Source organism: Pelodiscus sinensis, chromosome 26 (assembly GCF_052426305.1).
Source record: "Pelodiscus sinensis isolate ZL-2025 chromosome 26, ASM5242630v1, whole genome shotgun sequence".
NCBI classification, from domain to species: Eukaryota; Metazoa; Chordata; order Testudines; family Trionychidae; genus Pelodiscus; species Pelodiscus sinensis.
This window is the reverse complement of record NC_143077.1, coordinates 18,093,302-18,113,933: the sequence shown is the minus strand read 5'-3', so window position 1 is coordinate 18,113,933 and position 20,632 is coordinate 18,093,302. Positions and strand designations below refer to the sequence as shown.

General features: G+C 48.4%; 1 protein-coding gene across 1 annotated transcript; it reads left to right on the top strand.

The window, feature by feature from the left end:
• The first annotated feature begins 41 nt into the window (after positions 1-41).
• Positions 42-17,424, top strand: SNRNP40 (small nuclear ribonucleoprotein U5 subunit 40). The gene is made up of 10 exons (XM_075908884.2): positions 42-179; positions 636-765; positions 2,373-2,466; positions 3,346-3,511; positions 4,593-4,715; positions 6,457-6,577; positions 8,418-8,500; positions 8,936-8,997; positions 14,144-14,247; positions 16,960-17,424. The coding sequence occupies exons 1-10, from the start codon at positions 45-47 to the stop codon at positions 17,007-17,009; spliced, it is 1,068 nt and encodes a 355-aa protein (XP_075764999.1). The 5' UTR covers positions 42-44; the 3' UTR covers positions 17,010-17,424.
• The last annotated feature ends 3,208 nt before the right edge of the window (positions 17,425-20,632 follow it).

The following is a 20,632-nucleotide window of genomic DNA, read 5'->3' as shown; positions in this document are numbered from 1 at the left end:
AGCGCTGCAGGACGCCCGAGGCCGAGCGGCTGCCGCGGGCCGGGATGATCGAGCCGCAGAAGCGCAAGGGGCCGGTCCCGGAGCTGGCGCTGGTGGCGGCCGCGGCCAAGCGGCCCCGGCATGAGCTGCTGGGGCCCGGCCCGGGCGGGGCGCCGCCCCCGGGGGCCCTGCTGCAGGCGGTGAGCGCGGGGGGCCCGGGATGGGCCGGGCCGCGTCCCCCGCGGGCGGTGACCCCGAGGCTCCCCGGAGGGGCGGGGGCCGGGCCGGGGGGGGCCGCTCAACTCCTGTCGCAACGTGGCTCCGCCTCTTTGGGTCGTTCGTAGCCTCCGCGCTGAACTGACACCGGCCTTGGTGTGACTCGAGACCAGGCCTCTTGCTGCGCGGGGCCTCCGCCTCCCCATCGGAGGTGGGGCCCGTGGCGGGCGGGGTTTGAGACGCGCTTTGCCATTATTATTATTTTGTGTGTGTCAGAAAAGTGGAAATATGACCCGAGTTAAAACTAGTGAAGGAGTTATGGGAGGGGGGGTGTTTTCTGGCCTGCTCCCCCACACCGTCCACCTTCTGGTTCAGAGGTTTCATTAGCTCATTATTTATTATTCTGTTTCATTTCGGTCTGCATTCCCTCTGTGTTTTAGGGCCCTCCACGCTGTTCCTCCCTCCAGGCACCTATAATGCTGCTCTCGGGGCATGAAGGAGAAGTTTACTGTTGCAAGTTTCACCCTAATGGAGCAACTTTAGCATCTGCAGGATTTGACAGACTGATCTGTGAGTTTGTAATGATCAGTAGTTTGTGCTATGAGGGTGGTTTGTTTAAAAAATAATAATAATAATAATACACTGCTGGTGTAAACTGCTTTCCATTCATTCAAGTGCAATGGAGTGACTGAGCTGCTGAGAGCAATGGGGTGAAATGTTGACAGCAGGCCAGTAATGAGCTGTGCGCTTTTGAGCATATTTCAAAAGCGTTGGTAACCTCTTTAATGCCCTAAATCAGCAGTTCCCAACTGCTAGTCCGTGGACCCCTGCTTACCCTGCCAGGCCATGCCCCCAGCTCTGCTTTCTCACAACACTGTACTGTGGGATACATACTCACAGTGCTTTGCTCACACTGTCAATGACAGTGCCCTCAGCGTGAACATGCTCTGTCAGCAGAGGGAGCAAGTGTGAACACCCTCTAGGCAATTTTTGTTTTTATCAATTTTTGGGTGTTGATATACATTTTGTTAACAAAACTTGGTAATGTAGACATACCCTAACTCTTGTAAGAAGCCACATAGTATTGTTACAGTTAGAGCTCTGCAAATCCATGGATATCTGCTTTATATCCCCTGGTATCCACATCCACAGATGTGGATGCAGATATCTGTGACTCATTTTTATGAACGCAGATATACATTTTGGATTCCTGTTTGTATGAATATGGATTTAACTGCAACACTGTAGTTATGGGTTGCACAGCCATACAGGACTATAAAGGGATGAGAAATCCTTCTCCATAAGGACAGCTTGATGTGGGACTCCTTTCATATCCCATCTAATCTGTCAGCTCTCTACATTTAAGAAGGATACAAAATGAAGGGTATAGAAGAGTTAAAACAGATGTTTCTATTTATGCTTATTCATAATACAGGAGCAAAGATGACATTCAGGTTTGTTGAAAGGAAATACTTTTCTACACAATGGATCATTAACCTCTGGGACTCACTGCAACAACATGCTGTTCAACCTAAGAATGTACTAGGGCAGGGATTGTCAACCTTTCAGATGTGACATGCCAAGATTTAATTTATTCACTTCTATTTATGGATCTGTGTGCCACTGATACTTTTTGAAGTCAATAATAGTCCTATTTACATTTTAGCGGCTTCATTAATAAATAAATTAAGATGCAGATTTTTCTGTTTAGTGTGATCCTTGGTCTTGCTTTCCCTTGCTGAGTTCTCCTATTTCAGGCCCTATAGCAATCAGTTAGCCAGTAACTCTCACATTTAGGATTAAAATCCTACTGCTCATATGACTCGGGTTGTGGAACACATTATTAACCAACCGCCTCTGTCTGTTGATGGGGCGCTCAGAGAAGCGAAGTTCCCTGCACTTTGTCAGGGATGGTGCAGCAGCTGGCCTGGCAAGTGGCAGCTGAGGAACAAGTTAATAAGGGTGGCGGCCATGGGGAGACATGGGCCTCCCTACCCTTCCCCCAGATGAGGAGAACTTTCACATCTTCTGTTCCACATATTTAAAAACCTATTTAAAATGAGAGTTTGGCGATTATGCTGAATATTGTAAGTGCTTCATTTTAGTGAGCCCAGGAAGTGTAGCTGTGATGATGTGGGCGTAGAACATAGTTTTATGTGTATTTGGTTTCTTTCCAGTGCTATGGAATGTGTATGGGGACTGTGATAATTATGCCACTCTGAAGGGACACAGTGGAGCAGTTATGGAGTTGCACTATAATACTGATGGCAGGTAAATATCAGATGAAACTGACTTGAGCTGTCATTAGCCTACCTTGATGATGTTTCCAAATGAACTCTGTGAAATGTTTGGGGAGAGAGTTGGTATGAAAAGCTGCTAGATGAAGCCAGTAACCTTTGGATAAAACTTGTAAAAGGTACCTGCAACTGGCAAATGGGGAACTAGCTGCTGGTGAGTGTAAGTTGCTTTACAGCTCCTCTTCATTGCTTCAGTGCTCACCTGGTGGCTCTGAAGAGAAAAAGCAATGGTGCTCTTTGAATGGCTCCCCCTCCCAGAAATATCTCCACACGCTACGTCTGTTGTAGAGTGCAGGAGCAAAGAGTAGAACCTAAGTGGCAAGTTCCAAGGCTCATGGATGGGAAGCAGATCTAAAGCCAGGCGTCCCGTCCCATCCCGCCCCTAGCAAGTGAATCTGTGGGAAAGTGGATGGGAGAGACAACGAAGGAACAATTCAGGATAAGAAAAGGAAAACTAGGAAGGCGATGTTGGCAGCTTTCCAGATTATCCAATGCTATCTGAGGTTTTTACAAAAGAGATGGCTCCCCCTCCCCCATCATCCTGAGCAGGGTCAAGAAGATGAAATCCTACAGGCAGCTAGCAGACACCCCCTTCAGTAACTGGATTGAGGGGTACATTGAAAGTGGGATTTTTCATCATTATACTACCCCTTCCTTGGTCCTGCCACAAAACCCCACGCCATCTTTTGGCAACAGCCTCTGAATATTGACCTTAATTTTCTAGCTAGCAAGTATCCCCTTAATTTTCCAAGCCGGAGTCTGAGTGGTGTTTGTAGAGTAACAAAAGGGATTGGGGCAGATATTTTATCACCCTTCAGGATTCCATAGCTGTGTCACCTTTTCCCTCCGCCAGCATGCTCTTCTCAGCATCCACGGACAAAACGGTGGCGGTGTGGGACAGTGAGACTGGAGAGAGAGTGAAAAGGTTGAAGGGGCACACGTCATTTGTTAATTCCTGTTATCCTGCGAGGCGGGGACCCCAGCTTGTCTGTACCGGCAGCGATGATGGGACAGTAAAGGTCAGTGTTTTTGTGTGGAGTGACTCTTGCACTCATGGAGACTATACAAACTCTAGATGGCCCACCTAAATAAAGGTCATTTATTGTCATTGACCATTTAAAAATAACTAATTTAATAAACGTGAGAACGGCCATACTGGGTCAGACCAAAGATCCATCTAGTCCAGTATCCTGCCTGCCAACAGTGGCCAATGCCAGATGCCCCAAAGGGAGGGATCACAACAGGAAATCCCCATGTGATCCTCCCCTGTCACCCATTTCCAGAGAAACAGGCTAGGGACATCATTCCTACCCATCCTGGCTAATAGCCATTGATGGACCATGAATCTATTTTGCTCTTTTTTGAACCCTGTAAAAGTTCTAGCCTTCACTGCATCCTCTGGCAAGGAGTTCCACAGGTTGAGTAAAACTTGAGTAAAACTTTGTTCATTTGATACCCTCTTCGTCATCCAGATTTGCCCCTGAATCAAATCCCAGCCTGAGTCGCTTATTCATTAACTTCCTCAGTTATCCTTGAAATATTTTGGCTAAACAGGACTAGATACTTAAAAATAAAATTAGAATCCTGGAAAAGAACATGAGACTAAGCCTGGAAAATGGCTGGCTCCTTTTGTGAATCAAGGCTGGGATTTTTAATGAGATTTTTCTTGGATCGGAGCTGAGTGCTTCCAGTTCTGCCCTTATTTATGCTCCTGTAAATTCACTGGCTGAAAAAAATCAGCATTTAAATGATAAATGCTGTTCTCTTTCTCCCTGTCCCAAACCCCGTTACCAAGGCGTCATATCCATATTGGAGTAGTCTAACCTGTATTATTAGATCCTTCTTGGGGCATGGAGTTATATTTATACATAACTGCAATCTGGTTTTTTTCCCCTTCTCTCCCCCCACTTGAAAACATACATATTTATGTCAAGACAACAGGTTTCATCCTTTCTGTAGGGATCCTCCACATGTGCTAGCCCCAAATTCAGCCCTTGAGCACTTTGACTGTGTGTAGAGGGTAGTGGGGACACCAGTGAGACTCCCTGGTTGTACTGTGACATGTATGATGTGTATCTTTTGCTTCCCCTGTCCTTTCAGCTGTGGGATATCCGTAAAAAAGCAGCTGTCCAGACATTTCAGAACACTTACCAAGTATTAGCAGTGACCTTCAATGACACCAGCGATCAGATTATTTCGGGAGGCATAGACAATGATATCAAGGTATGGTGACTGTTTTACTGCACTTCCCTTTGTAACAGTCCCAAACACAGTTCGTGCATTAGCCCAGATGCTGTTGTGCATTAGGGGCATGGTATGGTAGTGGGTTAGTCTTGGTGGTTATATTAATTTTGCAATCCAGTGTCAGACTTGCACATTTTTCCTAAAGAACCAGCCTGATTTGGCAGTATTGAGTGGCTGGTGATAAACTTAACCTCTGCAAACCCGGCTCCAGTTTCCTACCAGGACATTATTCTGTTAGGTCTGAGAACCACAGGCTGGTGCTAAGATTGTGTTTGATTTAAATGAAACACTGGTTAGCTCTTTGCTAGTTTAAGAGGTCTGCAGAAGAGTCCTTACATGACTCTAGCACAGCTGATGGTGATATCGCTTCTGAGCCTCCAGTCTCCATCTAATCTAGAGCCTGGACAAGGCGGTGCTAGCCTGGGCACTTCTGTGAGACCATTTGAAGCTTTTTTCCAGAGAGAACAGAGCACAGCCTCTGGATCCTTCAGTGTCCATCGTCTGTCAGACAGTTTGTCGTGGCTGAAGTTCTGATGGGGCTAGCACTGACCATGTGGTGATTATCTCCATCACTTTGCTGCCAGCATCCAATGCCTTGTCTTACTGCATAAAGCAGAGGCATCTTAGGTAGGAAGTATATGCAGCCATATGTCCCGTTCCTGGGACAGATGTGCTGGCTTAATCTCCTAGATCTCCAGTGCAAATCCAGCTCGGCAGTGAAGAAGAGTTGTTCACAGCTCGTGACTGTTCTGATCAGTGACCTGTGTGAAAAGAATTGAGGACTAAGCATCACAAGTTGCAGTATTATTTGTTGTAATTAGACTTTGGTGAGAAGTACCAACAAAGACCTGGTATGAAGGGATGGATTGCACCCTCAGCAAGTTCACTGATGACACTAAGCTAAGGGGAGAGGTACATACGCTGGAGGGCAGGGATAGGGTCCAGCATGACCTAGACAGATTAGAGGATTGGACCAAAAGAAATCTGATGAGGTTCAAGAAGGACAAGTGCAGAGTCCTGCCCTTGGGAGGGAAGAATCCCAAGTATTGTTACAGGCTGGGGACCGATTGGCTAAGTAGCAGTTCTGCAGAAAAGGACCTGGGGATTCCAGTGGATGAGAAGCTGGATATGAATCAACAGTGTACCCTTATAGCCAAGAAGGCTAATGGCATATTGAGGTGCATTAGGAGGAGCATTTGCAGCAGATCCAGAGAAATGATTATTCCCCTGTATCAGAGGCAGCAGCATGGGGGTGCAAATGGGAGCCAATATGTATAGGAAGCAGACTTTTACCTCCCCGAACTGTGGACTGCTGACTCTGCTCTTGGAGAGCTGCCTCCCCTCCCCCCTGCATGTAAATGTGTAACGGCTGAAATTTTCAGAAGGGACATGTTTACCTGAATAAACGTATTTTAACATCTGTACTTGAGACAGATGGGTGGAGAACTTTGCGCTGTTGCTGCCTATGACATACCAATTCGGTGAATTCACCATCCAACAGCCACACTGCTTCTTCCACTCATATCAATCACCAGGGCTCGGTCAAGTAGATTTCAGCTGCGTGCCCCGTTCATTTGTGGCACGCGCGTGCGCAGTGTGGCTCTTGTGCATGCACAGTATGGGGCTGGCAAGAGGTTTTCGCCACCGTTTGTCAAGCCCTGTCAATTACATTGACAAGAGAACCAAATCACAATGCAGTGCATGTGCGTTTTTCTCAAAGGTATGGGACCTTCGGCAGAACAAACTGACGTACACCATGAGAGGGCATGCTGACTCGGTGACAGGCCTCAGTCTGAGTTCAGAAGGCTCTTACTTGCTTTCCAACGCAATGGACAATACAGGTAAGTCCTAGGATGCCAGGTTGTGGCAATTGAGTGCAGCTATGTAGGCAGCATTCCCGCTGCTAAGATCGAAAGCTGGTTACGGGGGAAATTGTATAACCTTGTGTGAGGAATAACTCCATGCGATTGGGTGCCACAGGAAAATGTAGGTTGGAGTTGTCTGAGAGACTGATGAGTGTGTATTGAAGCTTTAATTCCCGTTATAGTGACACTCTGTTTACAGTGATGCTTCTCGTGAACAGGGTGATGGCACTGGGAGGGTTCGTCATCTCTTCCAAGTGAAGCAAAGGCAACCCCAAATTGCGTAAGAGTGGAAAGCACTGCAGGCATTCAGGGAGGAGCAGCTCCACCTTGTCAGGACATAAGTCAGCTGACCCAAATCTATCCTGCTATCTCTGGTGCCATAATATTGAGCATTGGGAGAGCCGGATAGCTCACCTGACACACCAAGCATAGTGAATTAGTGATTCAGGGTTTCCCGATATAAAATCAACTCCAGTTTGGAGAACCTGGTAATGTCTTGGCCCAATGTACTGAAGGAAGAAAGGAATTTTAGCCTTTTCTCTGAATTTCTTGCTGCTTGTGGGTTTAGCCTAGAAATTAAGGTGGTTTGAACATACTTATAATAGCTTAACTTTTATTTCTGGTAATATATTTAAAACAAAAAAGAATTTGAAAGAATACTCATTTGTGGAGATGACCGCTCCTGTAATCAATTTGTATGGTAGTTATTATGCCAGAATGCTTTGGTTTTGATAGCTATGTGAGCATCCTTATGTAATCAGGACTGTCTGTTCTGGGTCATCCCATCTCAAGAAAGATATATTGGAATTAGGATTGGTATAGAAAAGGGCACCAACAATGGTGAGGGGTAGGAATGGCTGCCATATGAGGAGAGCTTAAAAAAACAGAGACTGTTCAGTTTGGAAAAGAGATCACTAAAGGGGCGGATGTGATAGAGAGCTATAAAATCATGACTGACCTGACAGAAATAAATAGGAAGTGTTATTTACTCCTCATAGCACAAGAACTAGGTGTCACCAATAAGGATGTTAAATTGTATTTAATCAGCTAATCGAGCAATCGATGGAATTTCCATTGAGTACTTGATTAGTCGATAACAGGGGAAACTGCAGATCCGCAGCAGGGTTAGCTCCTGGGGCTGGGAGCTAAACTCCACTGCAGCTCTGTCTTTTAAATGTACTACATTTAAAAGGCAGAGGTGCAGTGTCTGGGAATTGGAGCAAGCCAGGACTGAGTCCCGACTTGTGCCTAGTCCTCTCTCCTCCCCCTCCCCCCCCCCCCCGCCTCTGCCTCCCTGGTCCCCCTGCGGAGACAGTGCTGGGGGGAACCAGCTTTTAAGATGGCTCCCTTCAGCACTGGCTCCTGCTCTCTTCCCTTGTTGCCTCTGATAGGCAGCAAGGGAAAAGAAGGGACTAGTTGAGTAGTGACTTGACCACCCAATGAGCCTAGGCTTATTGGGTAGTTGACTACTCACATCCCTAGGCACCAAATGAATTAATATTTAGTGGGTTTAAAAACCAAGAAAAGTGTTTAACACAGCGCACAGTCAACTTGTGGAACTCCTTGCCAGAGGATGTTGTGAAGGCCAAGACTATAACAGGGTTCATAAAAGAACTAGATAAATTGATGGAGAATACATCCATCTAGGCATGGGCAGGAATGGTGTCGCTTGCTTCTGCCAGAAGCTGGGAATGGGAGGCTGTTCTGTTCAGTTCCTCTGAAGCATCTGCATTGGCCACTGTCGGCAGACAGGATCCCGAGCTAGATGAGCCAGTGGTCTGACCCAGTTTGGCGGCTGTTCTGTGCTCCATTGCAGTTCGTATTTGGGACGTGCGACCGTTTGCCCCTAAAGAGAGATGTGTGAAGATATTCCAGGGGAATGTGCATAATTTTGAGAAGGTGAGTGTTCTGCCATTGGAAAGGCTGCTTGTGGATGAAATGCTCCAGCTGTCTAGTCATTTCTCAGTACATTGTTTTTTAAATTCAAATATACACTAGAAAGGATTTAATGAGGACTAAGGGCAAGATTAATGTGTAAAGGGGGTTCCAATTAAAGCTGCAGTAACAAGATTTCTTTGCTCAATTCAGCTATAATTAGTTGTAAATTAAACATTTTCTATGTTTAGTATCCACTTTGTGTAAAATAACAAGGCACTGGATGTTTCCAGCACTAAAATGCAGTCTTTTAACTACAGGCTTATCTTCCAGAAAGAGATAATTAAAGTGTTCTTCATGATCATTCCAATCCCATGGTGATTTTTATTTCAAGCCAAAGGGGAAACCAAAAACATCTCCTATTAATGGAACTCTGCATATTTATGTTTTGTTTCTCAGAATCTTTTGAGATGCTCATGGTCACCAGATGGGAGTAAAATAGCAGGCGGCTCAGCAGACAGGTAACACTTAATCATTGTGCTTTTGTCTGTCACCTTCTATCCCAAAGTGCTTCACAGTCACTAGCTGAGCCAGTGAGTTACGTTCTGTTAGACTCGTTTTTCGGGAGATGAGTGCAGGGGCAGAGCTGAGACTGAAGCTGCAGCCTGTCACAGTGTACTGCACTGCCTTCTGGGAAGGTAACACTGACTGTGGTTATTAAAGCAGCATACAAGACACGCTTCGAAGATAATAAAACCTGCAGCACTAACAGGATGGGCTTTGCAAAGGACATAGACAATGCCAGACCAACATGCTCATTTCTTGACCCAGTTGCAGAACAGCTGGACAAAAGGCATGTTCTGCAGAGATATCGGGAGACTTTTAGACTGTTGGGTATAGAGCTGTGGGAAGCTATGCTAGAAGCAAGCAATCCAGATGGCTTGCCTGTGAGTGCTTCCAGCTGGATTGAAAATGAACAGAGCAATCGAAGCAAAGGCTAATGGCTAGAGTAACTGGGTGGATGCGTTCAGTGGGGTACTCCAGGGATCCGTGCTTGTATTAACTATTTTTATTAAGGATTTTGAAGGATGAGTTAAATATGCATAAATTAGCATCCTCTGGGACTTTGTAGTGGAAGGTGCTGAAAACACACGTGACAACTGAGAAGTAAAACACAGGAAGCTAGGGAGGTCAAATCTGGGCATAAGAGACTGGCAGTTGCTGTAATGGATGCTAGCACAGCTGGAAGGAGCTAATCCAAACACATCAGTGACAGGAATTCTATGCAGCAGGGCTAAAGTCAAATTCAGCTACATCAATGGCATAGCTTAAGTTGAAATAGCTTAATTCGGCTTTTGACGCTGTCTACGCAGCAGGATATCAAAAGGAAGAACGCTCCTCCGTCAGTTTCCCTTACTCCTTGTGAAATGAGGGTACAGGAGTCAGAGTAAAAAGTCCTCCAGCTCGCCATGATTTCGGAATAACGACTTGTGGTGTAGATGTGCACTGTGTTATATTGGAATAACGCTGCTGCATAGCCATTCCCTGAGAGACCTAGAGATAATAGCAGTCAGCAGATTAGATATGAACTTGTGCTGGAGGAGGGGGAAAATTCTGGTTCTAAATATCCAGCTAAGGAGCCTGAGAGACTAAGTCTACACTGGCACTTTACAGCGCTGTAACTTTGTGGCTCAGGGATGTGGAACCCCCCCTCCCCAGCCCCTGAGCACAGCAAGTTACAGAGCCGTAAAGTACCAGGATGAACAGGCTACAACGCTTGGAGTCGTGCGCCCCACGCAGGTGGCTACATCCCTTGTGGAGGTGGTTAACACGGAGCGCTGAGTGAGCTCTTTGCCAGCAGTGGTGCTGTGGCCTTGCTTTCAGTTTAAAGCACTGCCGTGGCTGCTGTAGACGAAGCCTGAGTAAGCTTTATGTGCTGCTGCATGAAATGCTAATGCTGCTATTGCTTAGCTAGGAGATCAGCTGTTATTTATTAACACAGCTAGTGTTAGGCTGGTCCTTGACTGGACAGCACAGCATGGTGACTCAGGATTAAAACTGCAAGCTGTTCCATGGGCGCTGGGTGAAGTCCAACAACCTGAAATGACCCAAGTGTGTGGGATCATCTTCCACGATGGGACAAGTAGAGACGCTGGATTCCGTACATGTCCACAGCTCTTTCTGCCTGCATGTCTGCAAGATCTTATTTTTAGAAGTCCTGGTAGGAGATCAAAATGAAAGTAGTCGTTCTGCCTCTTTGAGATGCAAAAGTTGGCTGCAAAGTAGTGATTGGCTTCCTGCTATGTTATATGACCCTGAAGATGGCTGAATTTAGCTGAAAATCCTTAGGGCTGTAAATTGACTATTTGCTGAGCCTTCAGAAACTTGTTGTGGTTAAAAGAAGCAATTAACAGAGCCTCGCCTGTCCCACAGCTTTAATAACCATATATAATGGAGAGAATGTTGGAGCAAAAATTTATCACAGCTTTCACCTACTAAGTTGAAATAGGGGAATTCTAATGTAAAGAGATGCTGCATTAAATAATTTTAAAAGCCCGTGCTTGTGTATAGCTATTTTCCTTGTTAAAGCACTTTAATGAAGCGAGTAAAGTGTGGTGTGAATATGTATGCAACAGAGTAATGTTGCATTGTCAATAAACGTGGCGTTTTGCCTTCTCCCCCACAGTCTGGAAAGTGACTATTCCTTACGTTATACTTGAAAGAATTTCCCAGGATCTTTTTAGGGGGAGAAAGGCAAAATGCCACACTTATTGACAATGTAACATTAGTTTATGTGCATATTCTCTCTCTCTCTCTCTCCTCCTCCCCCACCCCCTCAATCTTGCTTTTGCTTAAAGTTACCAGTCTGTTGATCACACTAACTCACTGGCCAGATGGGTTAAGTGCAAAGAGAGGAGCAGGGCCTTCTCTCGGTCCGGACTGATGGTCTGATCTTGACGACACCCAGAGATTCATGCAAGACACCCCATCTCTTATAAGACTTTTCTCCCATTCAAGTCTACACATCTTGCTGTATCCGTTCTTAATCACCATTTTAACATCTGTTTGTCTGGAAGTCATTCTTCTTTGCCATCTGACATCAGTATGTTGGTGCCTCCTTCCCAGTGTCTATCTCAAGGCTGCCTTGTTTGTAAAGGGGTGCTTACCCTTCACTCCACGGCTGTCTGTAGTGTCTTTCGTCGGTCTGCGTTGTTTTGGGCCTCAATTTATGGTACTCTGACACCTCAGAGTCTTACAGCCTCTCCTCCTAACACTCACATTCCAAACTCATTCACTTTGTCCTCCCCAGGAACTACACAATTATTTCACACATGGGAAAAGGGATACCTTTTGTATGGACAATTGTATCCATATATTTCTAATACAAAGCTTCTGCTAGTACAAATTTTTAATTATTCATCATATTTTCTTTATAACACAGCCTGTATTCTGATTACTCCTAAGAGCAACCGTGTGATTGTGCTGAATCACAAGGAGCCCTTCTGATCTCTGTGTTACCAGATACAAACACAAGCAATCTGCCTGATAGATCTTCCTAAAGGACCTAGAAGACTGTTCTTCCCTGCTCACCAGAGAAGGGTGGCTGGCAGAGTTAGTTTAACATTTATTCTCATACTACCCATTTAAGCACATCTCATAAAACATTATAAAATTCTGTTGTCTACACTTACTCAGGAGATGGACCAAAAATCAGTGAACTCTGTGGAGCAAGGGGAGGGAGAGTTCTAAGAGTTGTTAACGAAGTACTAATGCCAAGACCCGATACTGCTCTCGGTCCTGTGAACCATGTAGAAAGCAATAGGCTACCAGCTGTAACTGAGAATGTGTTGAATCCCAATGACTAATACAGAAGGCAGAAGCAATGGCGTGACTGAGCTTGGCATTTGGATCTCAGGCTGAGTTTGTAGGGCTGGCAGAAAAGACTTAAGAGCACATCTGATTTGGAGAGAAATAAACATGCAGACACACCTGTTTCAGACCAGAACAACACTGTGGGTTGCATTCTGCAATTTTTCTTGTCTGGTTGTCCTTTGTGCCCTCATCCTTTGCAGTGTCCCTTTTGATGGATACAGCAATGCTCCTAACTTGAGAGGAGTTGAGCCAGTCTTCTCATGCAGCCTAGCCAATTACCGCAACATCAAAACTTCCCCCCCAGCTAGCAAGGTTAGTTTGAGAGGCTGGTGACGTCCAGAGAGAGCTCTTCTTTCAGTTAGCATTTCTGTTCCAAAGCAAGAGAGAGCAGACTCACTTTAGTTCCTAGCTGGCAGCTTTCCTGAGCCCATTTCAGTGAATTCTTTAAGAGGTGAACCCTGTAACGAATGGTTTCACATGCTAAAGCAGTTCTGGCATGTTTGACAGGAAGTGGTGCACACGTCGTTTATAATCTTCCGCTCAGCGATCTTTCTCATTCTGACTGTCAATAAAGCCCCTAAAAATTTCACTGTAGCTAAGGTCAGAACACGAGAGAAACTGGGGCATTAGCTGAGCAGCTAGTCACTCAGCCATACTGGTCACAAATGACACACAAACTGTATTTGCAATAATGTGTTTGCATTCTTGGGGGTAGCATGACTTGCAGTTGCCTTTTTTTAATCTGCTTAAGAGCTGAACTTCTCATACTTCCAGAAGTTAGTTTCTGACCCAGAATATCCTTCAGCCAAGGAGATGCAGCCAGGCAGGTCCCAGAAATGATGCACGCGAGGGCAGGAGACAGATTAGGAAGCGACCAACGAAAGGGAGTTGCCACCTTGTAAACTGCCAACTGGAAGTGAATCCTGACTTTGTTACCATGTAGGCAATGGCAATCCAGCTCCAAACGGCAGTAGCTGTGACGGATTGAACTGTGCCAATTGGCTCCGTGGGGAAGTCAGCCCTTCCTCTCTGGAGCAGCGCCTCTTTCAGGAGCAGTGCTCCTCCAAAGCGCACTGATGCTGACGGAGAGCAGCTGCTGCGGGGGGCTGGGGCGGTTTGGCAGCACACAGCTGTGCTACACGCCAGTTTGTCACAAGTGGTGGCAAATGCTGATGTGCCACTGACAGTTCAGGATGAATTTGTAGGCAGGTGGATTGGTGAGCTGGGGTTTTCCTAGGACGCTGGGGAGGGCGTCTCTGCTCCTCCAAAGCGAGACGTGCCCGCCGAAGCTCAGGCTCTCAGGCTGCGTCTCATCCACAGGCTGCACAGCCAAGCTCTCGGTGCCTTGTGCTAGCCTGCTGGGGCTTTGGCGCTCAGATAAAATCCCCACTGCCACCTCTCCTGCCCATCCCGTGTGTCACTTCATCCCAAGCTGTTACGATGGCTGTAGAGAGCCCCTGTGACCTGGAATTCCAGCCATCTGCCTTCTTGTCTGAAACCCCCTAGGGCTCTCAGCCCTTCACAGGTATAGGCCGAGAGGCTTTCTGTCTGCCTGGGCTGCTGCTCGCTGTCTAACCCTGTCTTTTGTCTGCACCTGGTAACGATACACTTTTGTCTCCGGAGTCATTTCTTGGCATGTTAAAAATGGAAGGCAATTGTAGCTATTCAAGCGTAATGGGAAATGAGAGTTACTGGGAAATCAAGACAAATTGGAGGCTGAAGCGGGAGGTTTCTTTCCTTTTTGAAGTCCTGCCCTCGGGAAGCTCTCACCCTCGTAACGATTGTGTCTTGCAGGTTTGTTTATGTGTGGGATACAACCTCCAGGAGAATTCTCTACAAGCTGCCAGGCCACGCTGGCTCCGTAAACGAGGTGGCTTTTCATCCAGAGGAGCCAATTAGTAAGTCTTGTTGACTTGTCACGACTCTCTAGTCTTCTAGGGAAGTGATGTGGAATGCTGCCGGAGTATTTCAAAGCTTTATGCGAAGCGCAGGCCTCCCCCCGAGCCCAGGAGAGGGGCATGCTGCTGTAGGCTTTCTGTGAGGAGTGAAGCTGTGACCTGCAAACAGCCTAATAAACCTTCCATGCATTCCTTCACCTCTGAGCTGAGCTCCCCCTGCCCCAGGACTCATGAACATAAAGGGGATGTGCCCGGAAACTAACATTGCAAGTGCATGTGGGGTGACCTTTTTATTACTGCTTCTTTAAATGGCCTGTTTCAGAAGGTACCAGTCCCCCGGTGGAGGGTGGTGGAGGGGAGGTCTAGCCCTATCTGCTAGATGGTTTCAAAAACTGTCATCCCTACACCATGCCCTCTCTGCTTGTGCCAGCACTGAGAGCTGAAACCATTCATAACAACAGCTGTTTCTTAACAGTCTTTGTAGTACAGACAGGTCCTCTGGGTTACACTGTTTCCATGGAAACATAGACTCATGGTTATCATGGACTGGGTTGCCCCTTTGCGTTGGCCAGGAAATTCACACTAGTCACCCCCGTAAATGCATTGTTCCTGGGAACGAGTATCTCCACAGAAGGTTGGGTGTGGTAATTCAGTGCCAGGAATTCATGAGTTTGTCCCTCAGTTATTCATTGTTCTGTCTCCAGGTCGGAGAGGTGCTGGAAGCACAGAGCAATCTCTCTCTGCACAGAGGAGGCTTGTTGTTTGCAATTGCATGCAGCTAAGCACTATTTTGTGAATCATTCATTGATCTGGAAAAATAAAGCAGGGATCTGTCCCCTCCATGGGCAAAGGTTTGAGGGTGACTCATGTTAACATCAAAGGGAGCTAACCTTGTAAGCCGCTCCCTTGCTCACAGATCCCCATGCTTCTGCATTGGAGGCACACAGACTTCTAAAGAGGGCTGAGATTAGGGGCCTAAATCAGTCATCTTTAGATAAGAAGATCTTTAAGGGTACGTCTACACTGCGGTGCTATTTTGGGATACTTCGGTACCTGAAATAGCTATTGCACATCTTGACTAGGGATGTAAGCGACTAATCAGGTAGTTGACACACTGGTCAACTAGTTGCTTCCCCTCCTTGCTCCCTCTATTCGAAAGAGGCAGCAAGGGGAGGAAGAGAAGGGATGCTAGGTGGAGCCAACTTAAAAAGCCGGTTCCCTCCAGCTTTGGGGGGGGAGGGGCACAGCAGCGACTAACCTTGCCACTGCTGGGTCTCTTGCACATTTCAGAACGGAAGTGCCCGCATGGAGCCTGGGGTCAGTGGAACTCCCCTTTGGCCCTGGGCTCCATGTAGCATTTCAGTCTTTGAAATGCTCGAGAGCTGGGGCTCTTGTACATTTCAGAGATAGCACGTGCTAGTCCTTAACGACTAATCAAATAGTGGATGGATATCCCATCGACTGGTCGATTAGTTAATCGAAGTTTAACAATCCCTAGTCTTGACCGTGCACCTGCTGTTTCAAAATATCTTTAGAAATAGTGGGCGCACTATTCTAATGTCCCTGTAAACCTTGTTCCACAAGGATTAAGGGACATTTTGGAATAGCAGTTTCATAATGAAATAAGCTCTGCAATTTGTGTAACTCAAATTGTGTAGCTTATTTCGAGCTCAAGGTGCACTGTAGTCGCATCGTCGTTGACTTGCCTGGGAACCTGCCCTGGGTAATGGGTACAGCAGGTCTAGAAAGAGACTCGCTGCATTTGAGATCTGTGTCGTGAAGCCACTGAATTCCCTCATCTGAATTGAAGATGATGGGGTGATGGCTGAATCGGTTTGCTTTATAGCTATTGTGGTAAACCAGCATACTGGCCCTTGGAGACTTTTGATAGACATTCCTCCCTCTAGTGGCTAGTGCTCTGAATTGGAGTACTAACATTTCTTGAATCTGAACATCTTTTTGGCAAGGAACATACATAACGGCTACATCTAGACTGGCATGATTTTCCGCAAATGCTTTTAACAGAAAAATGCTTTTAACGGAAAAAAAACTTGTGGAAAAGAGCGTCTAGATTGGCACAGCGTCCGTGCCAATCTAGACATGGTTTTGCACAAGAGAGCCCCAATCACCATTTTCGCCATCGGGGCTTTTTTGCGCAAAACAGTTTTCAGCTGTCTACACTGGCCCTTTTGCGCAATAGCATTTCCAGAAAAGGGCTTTTGCCCGAATGGGAGAAGCACAGCATTTCCACAAGAACACTGACAATCTTACATGAGATCGTCAGTGTTCTTGCGGAAATTCAAGTGGCTAGTGTAGACAGCTGGCAAGTTTTACCGCAAAAGCAACTGCTTTTGCGGAAAAACTTGCCAGTCTAGATGCAGCCAACATGTTTGACATTTTATAGCTAATTTTAAGGAGAGCAGCAATAACAGTGTAAACATTTAATATGTCACTTCACATGAAGCATGCCTGCAATTAGAACTTGGAATAGAAAAATGTGTCAGGAATATGCAAAATGTGATTAGCTGTCAGTAACCGAATAATTCTGACCAGCATGCTGGGGAGAGAACCGTTTTAGTTCGAAAGTTCCTTTATAGACATGAGTGAGAGCAAGAGAAATGGGCACTTAAATCCAAATGGGGGTTAACTCCTCTGCAGCTGAACTCTCCACAGGCTCTTAACATTTTGATTTTTCTCTCTCTCCCGATTCAGTACTCTCTGCATCTAGTGACAAAAGACTGTATATGGGAGAGATCCAGTGATGACGAGACGATAGCTTAATATTTGACCTTGACATCTTCGGTTTACAGAAGTAGAATTGAATTGCTTCGAACCAGTGCCAGCCCCTTCACACACGTGGCGACCACCATGCCAGCTTCATTTGCAGAGCAATATTTGTCTTAACCGAGCAGGCTTCAGAGAAGCACTCTCTGGATGCTCCTCCAGCAAAAAGGAGGGAGGAATTTTGGGGAGGGGAGGCGGTAGGAATCATTGGAATTTTTAAGATGTTTCTTGTATTCCCAACTTCTACTGCTGAAGAGGTTATTGGCCATTGCCAGAATCACTTACTGCATTTTAATACGTGTCAACAAATGGTAAGTGATTTGTATATTTCCTATCCACTTTCTCCGGGTTGTTTTTGTACAAACAAACTAAATAGATGACTGTTTATAAGAATTGTGACTGGAATTTATTCATCTATTGTTCAGCATTAAGTGGGGAATGTTGCTTTAATAGAATCCAGGGAAAGAATCCACTTCATCTTCAGAGGAGCGACTTTATTTTTTATTTAGAGCCATAAAAGTGACCACACTGGAAATAATTATCTGGCAGCCACTGAATCCTATTTTCTTGTTTTGAGTAAAAACCGGCCCAATGCTATAAACCAGTGGTCCCCAACCATTGGGGTTGCCGGGCGCCAGGGGGCACCGTGTTGGGGACCACGGCTATAAACGAACTTTAAAGAACAGCAGTTTCTAGAACAACGAATATTTAGTACTCGACAGCCAAAGGAACCAGCCCCTTCCCCTTAGCTGCAGTTTCTGCAGAAAGAGGGGTTTGGGGTTTTTTTGCGGGGGATGGGTCCAGACCAGAATGAAAGAGGCTCCGCCCCGCCCCCTTCCTGCATGTCTCTGCCTGGCCCTCCTGATGGTGGGGGCAGCCTCTTGACAAGGTGCCTTCAATTCTGACCCCCAGCGGGGGTGAGTGGGGTTCCCTCTTCCTGCAGTTTCTCTCAAGTGAATGGAAGTGTCTCTGCAGAGCACCTCTGGCCTGCTCCGAGCCACTGCTGTGGCCTTTGAGCCAAACCCATTCTTTCCAGAAGTGCTGCTGTCAGCATTTCCCCAGGCTGTGCCCATTCTACCTGCCCATCCCCGGGTGCTGTCCGGGGGGGGATGAGCAGGTATAATATTGGTTTTATCCGCAGGGCAAGTTTTTTGGGTTTGTAAAGCAAAAATGTCCTGCCTGCACAAAATCAACCGACTCCCTCGTTTGTGTGCTCTGTTCTGAGCAGGGCTGGGGCGTGCCCAGGTGGGTTTCCCTGTCCCAGACAGCTTTGTGCCCCTTGCAACGACCCCCCACTCTTCCGAGCAGGGTCTCGCACGAGGGACCTGGGCTCCCTTCCATGGCACATTCCTCCCCCGGAGGTTCTGCTCTGGCCAAGGGGCGGCTGTTCCTGAAGAAGCCAGAGCTGAAGCGTATGCCTGCACTCAGCCTCTGCTTGTGGGGGGGAGGGTTCTGGAGGGAGCCTCCGGTGCCTGAGGGAGCTGCTGGGAGGCGGGCCAGCGGGGGGCTGGAAAGGTTAACGAGGGTGCAGACAGCACAGTGCAAGGTTGTGAGAAGACGAGTGGCTCTGTGTAGCTCACAGCCAGAGTCCAGCAGCCTGCTGCTCTTTCATCAGGCGCTCGTGGGCTTTGGGGCCCGAAGGGGGGGTAGAAGGATCGAGTCTGGGGTGGGCGAGAGAGCCCGAAGGGGGGGTAGAAGGATCGAGTCGGGGGTGGGCGAGAGAGACCGAAGGGGGGTAGAAGAATCGAGTCGGGGGTGGGCGAGAGAGCCCGAAGGGGGGGTAGAAGGATCGAGTCGGGGGTGGGCGAGAGAGCCTCCCTGGGCTGGATCCAGCCTGACAAGCCGATGGAGCCAACCTGCAGCTGCCCTGCCGCTCGCCCCTCCCCAGGCCAACTGGGACCTGGGGGTAGGGCTCCTCCACTCCCAGGCCAATAAGGTCTGTGGGCGGGGGAGCATGTGAAGTCTCCTGTCCCCACCCCTTCTGCCTGAGGCCCCGCCCCTTCTGGGGCAGCCCGTGACCATTTCTGAAATTCACGATGTAGCCCCCCCCTTCAAAAATGATCGTCACCCTGATGTAATCTGACCCATAGTCCATGGGCTATGGAGCTCCACCAGGCCCTTACTACATCCAGCCCAGAACCTCCACATGAGCCATGGCAGATCTAGAGCGGTTGGGTCTCGGCGGGTCGGTGCGTGACCTTTCCAAGCAGCGTTTACATCCTCAGCGAGCTGTTGCAGAGCGCTCTGGACAAATGCGCTGCCTGTGCGTTGTCTGGGCAAGTGATTCCCTTTAGGCTTATCTGTAGTTGGAAGAGCTGTGCAGCAGCTCCTGAGCGGCGGCTGAGAGGGAGGGAGGTCTCTCTCCCCGGCAGCCACAGCCCTGGGGCTGGGGAAAGTCAACTCTCTCAAATTCCTCCATCCACTCTTCACACCCCAGCTCCCTGCACCCCACCTACCTCCTATTCCCCCCTTCAATCCACTGCCACCTACCCCCTATACTCCCCAAGGCCCGTCGTGTGTCTTCTCCAGGGTCCAGGCGCCTGATCAGTGGAGCTGTGAACAGCTCCAGTGGTGAGGTGGGCGGCGCTTCCTTCGCCTGTGTGCAGCTGCCCAGGCACTCACCTTAGGGGGAACTATCCGCCAACCCTGCATGGAGCTTGCCACCGTTTGAGGAGCCTCTGTTCTAGAGAGGGCTGAGCTTGCAAGCGAGGGACACGCCACCTCATCCGTAGCCGTGGCCTGCCGAGGGGGCGGGGGAAGCTGAGGGAGGAAAAGACAAAGGCCCTTCCTTGGGGAGTGCTGCGTGCGGCACCGTCTGTGTGCTGAGCGCACAGGGCCCTGCTAGAGCCGAGTAAAGCCAAGTGGGGCCCAATCAGCCAATTAACTGCCAGTGGGGGAGTGTTGGCCGGCGGGGGCAGGGAGCTAGAAGCAGGCTGCCTGTGAGGGGCAGGAGGGGCTCCTGTAAAGTGAGGAGCCTGGTGACAGTGGGGGTCAGCAGGGAGGATGCCGCAGTCCCTCAGCCTTAGGTGGGGGGAAGCTGCAGTCAGACGGAAGCCGGGGTGAGAGCAGCAGCTTGGGGTAGGGCCAGACTGGTCCCTGGACGGCCCCCAGAGTGCAACATGGGCCTGACTCCCCCGCAGAGAGGTGTTGTAAAGGGCAGTGGGGACGAAGCCTCCCAGAGTCACTGTGGCTGACTGGGCGGGCCTGAGGCCTCCTGGTGCTGCTTGCGGAGAGACTGAACGGCCGGTCCCGGGAAGGGGGGGGGGAGAAACTGAACAGCCAGTCCCGGGAAGAGGCGGGGGGGGAGACTGAACGGCCGGTCCCGGGAAGGGGGGGTGGGGGGAGAGAGACTGAACGGCCAGTCCTGGCGGGGAGAGGCAGCTGTAGCTCCTGCAGGGCACAGGCCGAGCCACGGAGTGTGTGCGGCCCCAGGCAAGGCATCGCACAGGCAGAGCACTGCCAGGAGCGGGCAGCCAAGCCAGCAGAGAGCCCTGTGGCAAGCCCCTTTTCCCGGTGTGCAATGTGGGCCAGGGGGAGGAAGTCAGGAGCAAATTGCCCCGTGCACAATAAACATGCACATCCACGTGTTCCCAGGCCCATC

What these genes read in the sequence shown, in the direction of transcription:
- SNRNP40 (XM_075908884.2), top strand. Translation starts at nt 45, where the DNA reads ATGATCGAGCCGCAGAAGCGCAAGGGGCCGGTCCCGGAGCTGGCGCTG. An exon ending in GCGATGATGGGACAGTAAAG is followed by an intron (nt 3,512 to 4,592) that starts GTCAGTGTTTTT and finishes CTGTCCTTTCAG; the next exon opens with CTGTGGGATATCCGTAAAAA. An exon ending in CAACGCAATGGACAATACAG is followed by an intron (nt 6,578 to 8,417) that starts GTAAGTCCTAGG and finishes GCTCCATTGCAG; the next exon opens with TTCGTATTTGGGACGTGCGA.